General features: G+C 39.8%; 1 protein-coding gene across 8 annotated transcripts in view; it reads right to left on the reverse strand.

The window, feature by feature from the left end:
• AKAP6 (A-kinase anchoring protein 6) overlaps positions 1-14,883 on the reverse strand; it is a 273,850-nt gene that overhangs the window by 156,385 nt on the left and 102,582 nt on the right. For all 8 annotated transcript variants that reach the window (XM_030482075.1, XM_030482071.1, XM_030482072.1 and 5 more), the window contains one exon: positions 2,949-3,071. In XM_030482075.1, coding sequence (XP_030337935.1) covers positions 2,949-3,071 — 123 coding nt within the window. The remainder of the gene's footprint in view (positions 1-2,948; positions 3,072-14,883) is intronic.

Below are 14,883 nucleotides of genomic sequence, written 5' to 3' on the forward strand. Positions count from 1 at the left end.
AGACTATAAAATTCAATCCTTTACCAAAAATTTACAGTGGGACCCTAAAATGACAGTCAAGAATTTTACACACTGAAATATTTGGAGCATGTTCACAACTTTGTCCTTGTCTCCTCTGCAATACTTTTCCCAGACAATAATGAAGGGAAAAAGTACATTTTTCTGTTTTCCTGCTCCCATATTCTCTTTTCTTAGATTTTGACAGCAGAGATTTAATTCATGAATGCAAAATATTCTCTCTTTATGGCACTAATTTTGTTATTGCAACAAACATATTTCCACAAAAACAATATCACAGGTGGTGAAATTGATAATTTGTGCCAAAGGCTAAGGTCTTGTCTCTACTAATAAAAATACTAATCTACACTGAGTTTTCACTCCTTCTATGACCAGAAAATCTGCACCAGTGAAGAATCACAGTTATGAGGTTTGTTAGCACAGATGCAGAACATCAAAAAGAACCAACACATTTACTTTGTTTTACAGGTTACTTTGCTACCAGTATCTCTACTACGAACACGTAAGTCTGGAACTTAAACTCATAAAATACTAAGACGCCTTTACTTCAACAAATCTTAGGTAAGTCTGACAGCACATATAACCTGACTGGCAAAAGAAGAAAATGAGCACTATGAGTATCCTCACAAAGATTTTGATTGCCACTGTCTTGCAATGCTAAACCAAGAGAAATTTTAACATTGAGCTTAATGTGAATTGAAGTTCATATACTTCTGTTTAAACACAGATTAGGATTTCTGACAGACAAATGCCACTGAAAAGCTGACAATCTAATTAACACAAATAACTATCTTCTCCACTATAAAAAATGCTTTGTATTTTAATAGTTCAATTCTGCTGAATAGACATGAATATGACAGCATATGTTTTGTGAAATCCAAAAAAAAGGTCACAATTACTTTTTTTCAGGTTGTGCAATCATTTTTTTCACTAGCTATATATGCCATAAAAATGATTATAATATCATCAAATGGAAAATGAACTGTTCTTTAGACATTTTACTTCTTTACAAAAGTAAAGAAAAAAACCCACCTTGTTTCATAACATAGACATCCTGAAACACACAAAGATTTTCTTACCCCAAAGATATGCAGATATACAGAGTATAGCTGGAAGCCGAAGAACTTCACTTTCTCTCTCAACAAGAGAAAGTGAAGTTGTACAGGTGCCCACATGCTCATTTATTCTGACTACCTCTAGCAATGAAGGAGTTGCCTCTGGGCTACTACTCCACATTCCAGCCTTATAGCTGGTTTTGGCCTCACCTCCCACAGAACCACAAGGCAAAGCTGGAAATCATTTGCCTGCAAAACAGCTACTGTGCTCCTTCCCAAGGAGGAAGGTTAAAAAGAAACTGACTGTGACAAAGACTCAGCCTCGTGATTGCCCTGTTCCAGCAACACATTTCATCCAGTCAAGAGTGAAAATTGCAATCCTACTCATAAAAACTCATCTCTCCAAAAGTTTCATGTTGCAGAGTAAGAAGAAAACAAATTGAAATGACCAATGCCTTTTCTGAGGTCTGCTCTTACAACGTGCTCTGTGTCTTCAGAGCACCTGTAAATGTAATGGGATTCACAGGACCGAAGGTGTGCAGTACAAGGCAAAAATCCAAACTCTGTCACAACATCCAAAATCTGCAACACAAAATGAAAATGCAGGGTCTTCATCTTTGTACTGCATTTGATAGACTACCACAACGGGCACTTAATCCAGTTGCTGCCCGCAGGCACTACTACAACAGAAATGTTTAAGAACAAAACACATGGAAGAGTTTTCTGTATAGCTGAAATTCTGAAGACAGTTTTCAGTTTGGTTCTAACTGTATATGTTGTTAATGTATACTTAATTAACTTAATAACGGTCACTCCAGTATTATGGTAAGGATTGGGATGCCATTATTTCCTGTAATGCATCATGTGACTTCCTGGGACTGTCAAATAATTTCCCACCATCACATTATGAGAGACTGGAAATGAGATTGAGCTTTGAGGGTTGGTGCTCTATGTAGGTTCAGCTAATGCACTATCTTATCTGGCTGGGGTGTCCAGGTCATTGGCTCAGAATAGTGTTATCACCGGGTTTTCTTCCAATTGATACTGGCAAAAACCTAAGATTTTGGCACAGAGAGGGAATTTCCTAGCTCAATTTTCCATTCTTGTTTTCTCTTTTTACCAGATAGAGTAGTTTAGCTATGAAGATACCCACCCATCGAACTGTATACACTGATCTCATTTCTCTACCTACAGCGTAAAATTTTGCTTTTGAGATATTAATGCCCGGTTTAATTCAGGTCTTTGTTTCACTTCCTCATAACCAGAAACAGCTCTCTCAAGAACTCAGAGAAAGTCTCATAAGGTTTATCAAATATTTCTCAATCTGTACTCATCGCCTGTAAAATATTCAGGAGTTTTCTACTTCTACCCAATGTTGTAGCTTTTTGCACAAAGACAAGGTTAGTAACAGTTGTATTAATTACACAACAGAAATGCACATCAAGTAAAATGATTGAAATATTTATTTCAAATATTTTAAATTACTCTATACTATGCTAAACCTGTGGGAGAGAGATTATGATTTCTTACCAGTAACAGTTTTGTTAATGCTGCAGGGTAGTAAAAATCCTAGGATGATCAGCATTAAAAGTGTTATCCTTTCTCCTTTTGCTATTGTCATTTTCTTTCAGTTTTGGAGACGATTTCTGAATTGCAATGTAATTCCGGCTTTTAATTTCATTTTTATAAAGCTATCAGTATATATTTCAAATACAGAAAATATTTTGTTGGTATTTTCATTAAAATAAACTGCAATGCTGCAGAACTTACATTAAAATATAGATACACGCTAGTAATTAAAAAATAATAATCAAATAAAAAGCACAGTAGAACACTTCAATTACTGATAGTAATCATAAAATAATCTTGTCCTACCAAGTGTGTCTCCAGGTACAGTTTAAGGCTGTCTGTCTCTGCTTTAGGAGGAGTCCAATTCTCTGTTGTTTCCATGGCTTCATTTAACCAGTGAATGAATTCATCCAGCTTGCTTACAAACTCCTTACCAGATAAGAAAAAAGAAAGAACAAGAAAAGCATATTTGTTAGTAAAATGGCAATCTGAAAAATGTATGCTCCTTTTTTTTTTTTTTTCCCCCCAAAGCCAGGAGAGTACTGTACAGTAAAATTTTGCCTTTATAAGCATGCAAATCAAAAAAACAAACAGCAAGTGGCTTTCTAGGCAGAAAGGTGCTTCTGGGGATAATCTAAGGTGGTATTTTGGGACAGGACAATGAGGCATCCATCTGACTGTGATGAAATGTAGAAAATGATAAAGTTTTAGAAGATGTGAGGAAGATATGTAAAAAGATCTGTACAGATTACAATAAAAATTGAGCTGAAGACCTTGCACTGGGCAGACTGGGTATAGCATGAGCACCATTGCTTGAAGAAGTGCTGAACAATGCTGCATTAACAAGGCATACATCAGTAGACTGAGGGAAGAAACTACTTGTCAGAACTTGAGTCTTGTGAATCCTTGTGAACCTGTTTTGGTTCATAGGATGAGACTCAGAAGAAATCACACAGTACGTGAGGCAGAATATATAGCATTTAATATAAATATTGCTGATTGCATATGAGACACACAGATGGTGTTCCTGAGAAGACAGGAGCTCCTGCTTCTCAGGAGCACCATTTATTTCAAGATTAGTACCAATTATATTGTCTGATTAAAAATAGTGCCCCTGAATTTACATGATTGAATGATACTATAGATACATACTGAGTACAGATAATTTTACCAAGGTCTCATCTACTGCAAAGCAAAAGAATAAGTGGAATAAACTGACCGTGATGTTTATAAGCACCCTGAAAATTATCTCTGAAGAGGAATGTCCATCTATTAAAAGTATCATAAGATTAGATTAAGTTAGGTCTAATATTTGCCATATTACTAGTTATTAACTATGAATTTCACAGCATGGTAAGAATTTTAATTTCTAGTTGGACAACTACTCAGTATGCACACTGAGTATCTCACTCTCACTGCTACATTTATGGAACTATTTCTGCTAATTCTTAGTCCATTCAGAAAGCTAACAGCAAGCTCAGCATAAAACTTTTAAAGATTCCTAAGTGACTCAGGAGCCCAAATCACCTTCTCCAAAGTGGCACATGAAACTGAAATCCTAAACAAGACAGAAACAGGAGTTTGAGCAGTTGGCACACAGCTGTGTTACACAAAGAAGTGCAATGGTGATAATCCAGACCAAGCAGAGCCACTTTTCCTTCAAAATTCATGGTAGCAGAGTTGTCATTATGGCACAACACTGTTCCAAGAAGCAGGGTCGAATAATCAACTCCTGGCTTCCAGCTGAAGTGGTAGTGCCTTTGAACCAAAGCTAGCCTCTGGCAGGGTACTCCAGTGCCTACTGCAGGCATGACAGCACTCACCGAGGCACTCTGAAGACTTTGTTTTAGTTATTATTTTTTACATCAGTCCCCGTGAGTCCTCAGGACAAGGAGGCTATTTTCCATGTCTGTTCATGGAATTCACCGTATCTGGCATTACAAGGAAGAAAACTGTAATCTGCATGTTTTGTTGTAAACTGATTATCAGAACATTCCAGAAAAAGGGAAGAAAGACAGGATAAACAATTCAGGGGATACGGTAACAGAGACTACGTGCGTCCACCCTGAGGCAAGTAGTGAAGGTAGCTACATCCCCTCACCTGCAGCAGACCATGCCACAAGGGCTACGTTTCCCAATCGAGCTGTGGGACAGAGCGGGGGCAAGATGCTCCCCTGGCTCAGTTGCTTGTTTTCTGCCAGCTCGTGCTGGAGCGTAAGAGATGCCAGACTGGCAGAGGAGTGGTAGACATGAGCTGAGGGGGAGAGGAGCAGAAGGAGTAAAGTCCTTCTAGTCCCTCCAATAAATCTCTGCCTGCATTTTAGCAATGTGCTGTCCTTGAGAGACAAGGTGATATGGTAAGCACAAAAAATGAAGAAAGGCTCTCTCTTGTATATGCGTCATGTATTTTATGGAGACAGACACGTATAACATCTGCCTGCAGTACTTGCTGTATGTATGCCTTCAAAAGGTTTGTGCCAGTGTAAAAAGCAACCACTAGCAAGTGAGTTACTCTGACCTCTCACATAACGTGTCTGTGTTTTAAAGTCTTACTTCACATTGGTGCTTAGAAACTCCCCAGCAGCAGGGTGCAGCAGCCTGGCGCTCACCACCTCACCCCACCGATGAGGTGGGCTGCAGGCTGAGCAGGCCCCAGCGGGGCACAGGCGACAGCTGGGGGCTAGTTTGGGGGCCTGGGAAAAAGATAAATAGATACAGCGCCCTACAGAACGATGATGAGACAAGTTATCTGAGAAAAAAGAGGTAACGCTTCCAGCACCAGTTCCACCTGGCATGTCAGAATCGGGCCTGGGGACACGGTGGCCGAGTGAAGCCCGGTGGTGGAGGGGAGCACTGGTCGCAGTCAGCCCCGCCGGGTTTCCTCCTGCCAGGCAGCACAAACCACAATAACCCTCCTATTTTTCAAATGACGGCAATAAAATTTTACTGAAACCATTCAAAAGTGCACATCTGTAGAAACCGAAAACAGCGGAGAGAAAAGGTAGGGACAGAATGGGCCGGGAAGGCCGGGCAGCGTGGAGCCGCCGGCGGAAGGAGCGCCTCCCGCCCGCCCGCCCGCTCGAACGCCGTGCCTGGGCCCACAGCGCCACCTGCCGCCGCCGTGCCGGCGGGTCAGGCGGTTGTCGGAAGGAGAAAAAAGGACCGCGGGGCCCGGCGCCGCGGAACCGGCGGTGGGAAGGTCCACAGCGTCCGGAGCCGCGCGGAACGGAAAACCACGGTTACCTCCAATTCCGTGTAAGATTGCATTATAGCAGTGCGGTTCCTGCTTCATTCTTTACCGCCTAGAGATCAAAACAACGCCCCGTGTTTGGTGTGGTTCTGTCTCAACGGTGCCTATGAGCCCATCCTGTTTATTTTAGGATAGACTTACAGGTCTGATTCCAGTGAGCAGGGAAGGAGCCACCTTTATCGCCCAGCCACCACCTTCACGACTCATCCCTGCCCTGGAGGCAGCTCCAGGTTGGGAACTGAAACCTGTACAAATATAACCCACCACAGTGGCTCGGGAGTTACAGGCGAGCTATAGTTTTTGCTCTTGATGCTGAACTTTCGCTCCTTGCCTTTGACTTTTTATCAAGGCGTAGTTAATCTACAGGCTTTGAGATTCCCGCCAGCTCTCGCCACCAGCTGTATCGAAGACCTGGTACAAACGGTTCTGCTCTGCTGACCCGGCTGCCTGATCTCTCATGCTTAGAGAAGGAGCACTTGCAGTATCCATGGTCCGTGTAGGCCTGTCACAAATATAAATCCAGGTCCTTTATCTCATCAAGTCTCATAACAGAGGGCAAGTCCAAAACATAACCTGTCTCTGACTGAGGGGCTGCTGCCCTTCTGCAGACTGACCAACACGGAGCCGTTTCTGTGCAATCAAGATGGCAGAGTTGGAACAGAACACAATTAATGATGCGCATGTACTCAGGGACACAAACAGCACTACAATAGTTGCTTTTCTCACCATCTAGCATATTTCCAAGAATACATGTTCTAAATAAAAGCTTTAGGCAAAATAAGTTCTAAAAAATAATGGGGAAAAAACCTTACAGAAATCTATTGTGAGACTCTGACAGAGCATGAAACTGTGCTTTGCAAAAACAGATTACAACATAAATTATAACGAAACCAAGGAATAGGCTTAATATGCAATCCTAAATCCAAATCCAGGAGAACTTAGTGAAAGAAATGAATTCACAGGATGACAAATTTTAAGCAATACAGGATATTTTCCAGGTTTTTTCTTCATTTTATAAGGTGCCTGTGTAACCACGTTACGTCCCTTTCTAGATACGTCTTACCTTTCTGCTTTTTCTGTTTGAACTTACATTTTTCATTCTCTATATTTTTTATGGTTTTTTTAATCATTCCTAAGGTGGGAAAGTTTCAACAGGTATAAACTTCAGTGGAAGTATGCTGATTTACACTAGGTAGGGATCTATTCTAGACAGTATTGCACTTATAATGAAAATACTGCAAAATCTACCCAACTCATGCTTTGGTAATGCTTGTATTTTCTAACAAAACTTCTTGGAAGTTGAAAAGCCATAGTCAGCCACATTGAAGCTAAAAATTACTGTACAAGAATTCCTCAGAGAGAAAAGAGGAGAACAGAACAGAAAAAAAAGGAGCACCGGTACAATCCGGTCTTTTGACCAGCTGGGTTCAGTTTTGCAAATGCAATAGTTCTGTATTGTGCTAGCAACCCAGTTGTTACTAAGAAACTCAAGCCCCTACATGACACAGCATAAAGCTATTCTTATTCTATGCTGCTTAGTACAGAAACAAATGTTTCTGGATTTTTACTGGATGATTTGTAGCAACTTCTATAGTAAAGTTTGTAAATAATGATAAAGCTCTTCCCATACCCCATACAGAACATTTGTAAAGATTCACTTTTAAAAGTTTCAGCTTTCCATTTTTTTCATGACAATTTTACAGATTTTTCTAGGAGGAGGAAGAAAGCTCTAGTCACATATTCCTGAGCAAAGTTAGAGAAAAAATGGCTTAATTTGAAATTTGGCATGTACAGAGTTACTTTTTGCAGTCTAATTCCATTTGCTCTGGATGGGTAAGAATGAAAAAGACAATTTAAGTAATGGGCAGGGGGGAAAGTTGTAATTCGATGTGTCTGATTTGACGTCTTCTAGAATGAAATATACTTCATTCAATTGTTCTAGAGAACTAAATAATTAATTAACTGAAGAATTAAATTTGATGGTATTTAACTAAATATCCTGAGACTTCTTCATTAATGACCAGAACACTCAAATTTTTTGAATCATACAACATGAGAATTCTTTTATGAGTCACCCAAAAAGGGCAGGGATGAATCAGCTCAGAGGCCAAAGGCATGCATGGATATCAGGCTGAGGAAGCAGGTACCTGGAAGTGTGCCTTCCACCTTTGTTCTGTTAAATATAAGGGCATACAAAAGATACAGATCCCCAGCTGCTGCACAGGACTGCAGGGCTCCCTACACCCAGTACATCTGATGAAAGCCTCTTGGGTTAGGCAGCCTGGTTGTGTTTGGCATGTGGTATAACAGAGCAGGAGAGCAGCTGTGGTGGTATGCTGCCAGTACAAAAAACCCTGGAGCATGGCGGCAAGGCCTGCAGAGGTGGTCAGATGAACAAGTCTCACATGCAATTCATTACATTTAACGGGACTGTGTGTGTTCTGCCTGTCCCAAGTGTGTGTCAGAAAAATTAAATACTTAAAATGAACACAGAAATAGGCAGTCTTTGGCATCCCAAGCAGTTTGTGCCTGACTCCATTCCTTTTCCTGTTTTGCTGGATCCTGTGTGTATATTCCTCCCTACTCATGACAACTGTTCATCACACCTCACTGCTCCCTACCTGCACCCCACTACTACTCTTTGGCACGGCCCAAGATGGGCCTGTGTCACCCGTCACTCCTTGTGTCTCTCCAGCTTCCACAATCTCCTGCTGCACTTTCCCTTTGAAATTCAGAGGCTCACCCCATCTCTGGCCAAAGGCCAACCTCCATTAGAAATAGACATCAATTAACTTATCACTTCATAGTTTGGAGCAGCAGACCCGAGGCTGATGCTTACTGCCACCAAGTGAGTCAATCAAAGAAATTTTGGTACTCCCTGGCCCTAGCTACGTGGTCCCCTAGAGTTGGTGGCACAGACAATGCTCGTGGTCAAAAAAGGACAAAGTAGAGCCCAGGAGATATATGGGCTGTCAGCAAAATAACAAGCAGCTGACCAACTTAAAAACTTCTGATAACAACTACAAAACTCATGAAAATGACATAAGTGCTTGTGATACTGTAGAAAGGCTCCAGTCCCTGATGATATCTGTGCATTATTCTCTTTGACTGTCAGGGGTGTTGTTCAGACTATTCTCATTGGATTGCAATTTTCTGAGCAGCACATGACTAGGACCTCCCAAAAAAGCTTTTACTGTCACAGTCATGAAAAAAATGTATGACTATCAAGTGAGTCACTTAAAATTATGCACAAATAAGTCTCAACTAAGCTAACACCACTTCTTGCACTGGAACTTTTAAAGTTTCCTAACTTCATTTCAGTGGTTTAATTTTACTTTTACATTACAAACTCTTTTTTTTTTTTTTTTTTTTTTTTTTGGTCAGATAGGAAAGTAAACAGTTCTGGTGGTCAATAATTTTAGCACTTCAAATGATGTCATTTAAACTTTGAAGTTCAGCTTTCATTAATTGAATGGAATGGGAAAAGAGGAAGTTTCCATCTCAGCTGCAGCTATCACTTTACAAATCCAGGTTTTATTAGACCACATTTAAAATGGTAACAGACTAAAGCCCAGTTCTGTAATTTTGAGCTTTAGGCTAAGAGATAGCACATTTATGGTTACGAAAAAAATAAAAATAAAAAAAAAAAAGAAGATTATGAAAACACGGAGTCTTCACTATATTAAAAAAATGCAACTTTTCTTTGGTACACTAAAATCAGCAGTATCTTAGACGGTTTTAGTATACTTTTGATGTGAGATTCCTTTAGAAGGGGAATTTGGATATTTGCACTTAACATTGCATTTACATTGCCAAAATTATGCCATAAAACACAGAGGATAGAACTGTACCCAATTAACACCATTGTGAAAAGTTTTATGGCACTCATCCTAGACCAAATTTTGGTTTTGCGTTTTCTGAAAAAAATCCCAGATTTACTGTGCCTACATCACACAGGTAGCAAAATTATTTCAATACCTTTTTGGCTTGTAATTTTAAACTGTGCAAAACCACTCAGTTTATTAGTCTAACATGTTAATTTAACATGTATGCTGGCTTATACTTAAAGGCATTTCTGGTTGTTGCATTTGTAAAAATACAAAGCCCTTCTAATGACTTGGACTAAGATTAAAATCAGAATAAAAGACACATACCAAACTATTACATGCAAATATACTAAAAATCATCTGCCATGGTAGTTAAGAGTGACGGTGGAAGGTCTACTGTATTCCACAAACCTTGGTGTGGAAACACAAGACAACAGTGCTTGTTAAATCACTACCCCTGACCTTTTTTCTCTCCACCTTCCCTTTTGTTACACAAAGGGAGCTCTCTTCTTAAAAGAATTGGTTATGAGGCTGTGTGCTTAAAAATGAATGTCCAATTTTGTTGCAAGCAGACAGTGTTGTAAAGTTTGTTCCCAATTTATAAAAAGACTGAGTTCACAGAGGGGTCTGTATACAAGGATGGGCTGGCTCTAAGGGCACTTCTATCACAGAATGCATTAAGAAAACCCTTTGTCTAACCACAAAAGGACTTGCATATTAGTCTCAGGAGGAACACATTCCTGCCCATGGACTTTATTTTCGAAAGGATAAAAGTATGCTTCTTCACAGGCAAAGGTAAGTCAAAGAAATACAGGTACTCAAGAGGATGAGACTGCAACAAACTGCCATGGTCAATTTAATTGAAGTTAGACCCAGAGGCAAGAATAAAACCATTAGCAGTGCAGATGTTGGGGATCCCCAAGGAATCAATATGCCACAATAGAAAATATTCTTTGGGTGATATTGCCAAGATTCTGTGGCAGACACTGACCTTACAGAAACATGCAACTGACCAAACACATCAGTAGGATGGCAATACTTAATATGCAGTTCAGGATACATTCATTAACAAAACTTCAGAAATATAACTTAGCAGCTTTCTGCTAATGTGCCACATATACTCAATAACCCCAACCTATGAAAATGTGCAACTTCAATGTTACCTCCAAACAGGGAAAAGATAATGATTAAATACTTTTCTTAGTGGTCATGCGTGTAAAGCCACATCTTCATCTTCTACTATATAATGTCTAGTTAAGTATTTTTAAGACTGCTAAATTAAACAAATCCTTCATGAGTGCCACTCTAGGCTTTATGCCCAACTACCTACCACACACACAATTAGAAATGACTCTGGAATATATTTTCCGTAATGGGCATCTATATAATTGGTCGGGATTTATATGGTTACAGAACACAAAGTGGTAGCACAGGATGGTCACTGGCTCATGACTTTTCATGTTTTTTAAGTCCCCAGGGTGCATTCTCATGCTGGGAAACAAGAAGGATTAATATAAAAAAATATAAAGTTATCTCAAGCAAAGTCAGTCAGACATATCTCAAATTCTCAGGGAGATTTCACTGAAGAGTTGAGAGTACTTCTAGTCTTGAAACAGTGAGAACAAGAGCACGGTTCTTGCAAGCCTTGGAAAACACTACAAATTAACTCAGTTCTAGCTTTGTCCCTAAAAGTTGATGATAGGGTAGTCTTAATTTTTGTGGACCTTTTGGTCCTCTACTAAATCAACAGATTTGCTAACATTTCTAAGCTCTTTTCCATACTGTGTTCTGACTAGAGTAGAACTGACAGACAAGATTTTTAAGAAGTTTTCAGTTTCCTAAAGCCTTCTAGATAAAAGAGACACAACATTAGAGGTAGGATAGGCTTAAATAGCATGATACAGAGAAACATGCAAAGTGTTAACTTTTCAATCCCATTAGAAACAACTATGTTTAAAGACAGTAAACCTGATTTTAATAAAAAGTTCACTGCCTCCATGTGACTGTTGACTTTATTTCTGGTTCTAGACAAAGAACAGGTTACACTCATCTGAATAATAAGAAATAATTTCTAAATGTATCTCTGTAGTTGACTTAAACCTTTCCATGAGGCCACAACCATAATTCTTTCTTTACCCTATGCCTTTTCTCACCTTGTGCTCGAGGTGAAGATCTACTTTCTATTTAAAAGAACTACAGCAAGGCCTCCACTGCTATTTGAAACGTACAGGATCTAAAAAGAATATTCTTAGTATCAGCAGATTGACTGTGGGGCAAAGATAGATACACGAAAAGTATGCCAAATGCTTCCTAAACCCTGTTCCTGAGACGTATATTCTTAGCAGACAAGCTTCCAACACCACTAGCTAACATTTTCCCCAGCCTTTTGAAGAATCACCAAACACCTAGAACCACAGAAGCAAAACCTGTGGGCTACTGGGGAGAAAAGATCCATGTAGCCCTGAGGCCAAGGCCGCCACGCATATGAATGTCACATAGCAGCATAGGAAAGGCCAGTGACATTGTGACTTTGCATGAGTTCAAGAGTAGAGAGGACTAGTGGAGAGAAGGGAGGGGAAAGGAAAGACTGACTCATCCATCATTTAAAGAATCATCTGGTATGAACTTAACAGCAATATGGATTCGTTGTAAACCTCCAGAGATGCCATCTGCTCTATGACAATACTGCCAGGCATACAAAATGGCTGCTGATCTCTTCTCATACTGACGAGGCCGTGCTTCCTACTGGAGATGTAATGCTAAAACGAACAAAGCCAGATAAATTTTTAGGCCTCCTGCATTCATTCAGGTGAGGACAGAGTTCATGCTCAGAATATATAGGAGGCCAGTGCTGTATCTCAAAAGTGGTGTGAGATTCAAAGCGCTCCTGGGAATCAAGTAAATAAGAAAATCAGCATATCCTTCTTTGTGTGGAAAACCGTTACATATGCCTTCACATTTTAGATGACAGAAAATTATTTTGCTTATGTGCCTCCTCAGTTATCATGCGTACTAATTTGAATCTTAGGGGTTTGAGGCAATATTTCAAATTGTTCAAGTTCCTTGTCAGGCCACAGAGTCGGTCAGCAGTGGCAAAGACAGAGCTGCAGCCCGGCCTCGGAGAGAACACGCTCGCTGGAGCGCAGCCTTCGCAAGCCCTCTCGTGGAGGTAATTTATACCGCCTGAAAAACACCACTGTGCAAGCTAGCTAAAGCATCCTCGCTAACAAATGAAAGCAATATTGACAAAAACCCCACCACTCCTACATGAGTAAGTTCTATTGCCACTGGCTTATGCAGACACAGATACATTGGTTAAAGAAGTATTTTCTGATGTGCTAATCAGAAGTGATGGCTGGAAGTAAGTATTTACTTACTGGCTTTTGTCAGAAAACCTCTGCAGTGTAAATATGTATTCACAAGTTTCTGGCACTCATCCCTACTCTGTGTGAAATTTTGAGGTTGACTGGGAAAAAGTTCCCGAGTGAACAATGTTGAATCTGTAGAGTGAAGAGTATAAGCAGCAGAAATGGAAAACACACGAGTTAAAGGTTACCAAGAACCCCGAAAATGGCACAGAAACAGGAAGGAAGAACAGACAGCAAAGAAATGGGGCATAAACAGGAAGGAAAATAGAGGAGGAAGAAATATAACCGAAGGACAAGATAGTTCTTTTTACTCAGTTAAAAAAAAAAAAAAAAAAAAATGAAAAAAAGAAGTGATGTCCTTTGGGTCACTGGGAATAAAACAGGCAGGCAAAAGTTCTTAGAGCTAATAGCAGAATACTCAGCAACAGTGATAAACAGTGGTGTTGTGAGTGAGCTGAGTAATGGACAAACTTCTGAATGATCATCCAAATCTGGTCTTTGAAGTTCATCGTACTACTAGGATTGAACGTGATGCTTTTGAAAATACATCTATTCTCAAAAAGCAATGCCTTTTACTGGTCATGTCTCACAGAAACTCTCACTGTTCTTAAAATAACTTTTTTTCTGAGTCATTCCTTCTCTACATAAAATCCAAGAGGCCAAAGCAGCAGCTAGGGAATAAAGATAGCTGCCCAAAACATTAGGATTAAGTTTAAAATTTCTCTGACGTAACACAGCATCAAATATCCTAAACTGAGGCCTTTTTAGATTTTCCCCTCATATGATGCTAAGTCAAAGACTTGCCATATCTAGAGATCAGCTAAGAGATGTGAATGTTTTTAGGTCACATACTCATTTCACTCAGTTGGTAAACCAGAGAACAAGCTATTAACACAATGTCTCCAGAAATTTGTAGCCATGGGAAAAAAAGAACAGCAAGTAAATCTGCCTGAACTGGGAAAGATGATGCCAGCAACTCCCAGAAAGGGGTACGTTAACTCTGCAGCAGCAGCTGGAGGGAGTGTCTGGATTCTGGAGGGACCCTGGACACAGCACAGGAGAGAGGCCTGTCTTTTGGTAAAAATACCAGGCACCAAAATGAGTTGCTATGTCCTGTGGCATGATGGTGCATTATATTCACATCTATTTCACAGTCCCAAATTTCTCTTTTTTGTCCACTCTGAGCAGCTCTAAACTAGAAGAGAAAATGCAGACGTTAGGTTGTTCCTAAGTGCAAATTTATTATTTATTCTACAAATAAGCCTAAAATCAAATCTCCTGTTCAGAGCTGTCCCCTTTCTTTCAGTATGAAATGTTTGTCATGCATCAGCCTTGATCCACACTGTCGATAATGTGAGTCTGTAATCAGTATCTTCATTTTCAGTGATGCTGGTTTTCTGATGCCCTTTTTCTAAAAATGCTGCCAATATAACTATTGATGTTGAAGCAACTTACAGTGATGTAAGGGTACTTGGAAGTAGTGCATTGCCTCTTCATGTAATTATTTTAAATGTTGAGTTGGCAACACACCTTATTTTCAGATTGTTTTATAGCTAATGTATGTATTCATTATGAGCTGAACTGCAACAAAAAGATAAACTAGTCTTCATTTGCATTTTTTCCATATAATGGCCTCTGTAATATATTGGTATACAGCTTTGTTCTGCTCTGAAAAATAGACAGCTATGGATGGCCATCATTCCTTGGTTTGCATACCCTGAGTATTTGGGCTTCAGGCAGCAGATAGGGGGTGGAATGCCCTTGTGCAGTTGTTATTTCCAGCCGATGGTCAGCTG

This window comes from Strigops habroptila, chromosome 4 (genome assembly GCF_004027225.2).
Source record: "Strigops habroptila isolate Jane chromosome 4, bStrHab1.2.pri, whole genome shotgun sequence".
NCBI classification, from domain to species: Eukaryota; Metazoa; Chordata; class Aves; order Psittaciformes; family Psittacidae; genus Strigops; species Strigops habroptila.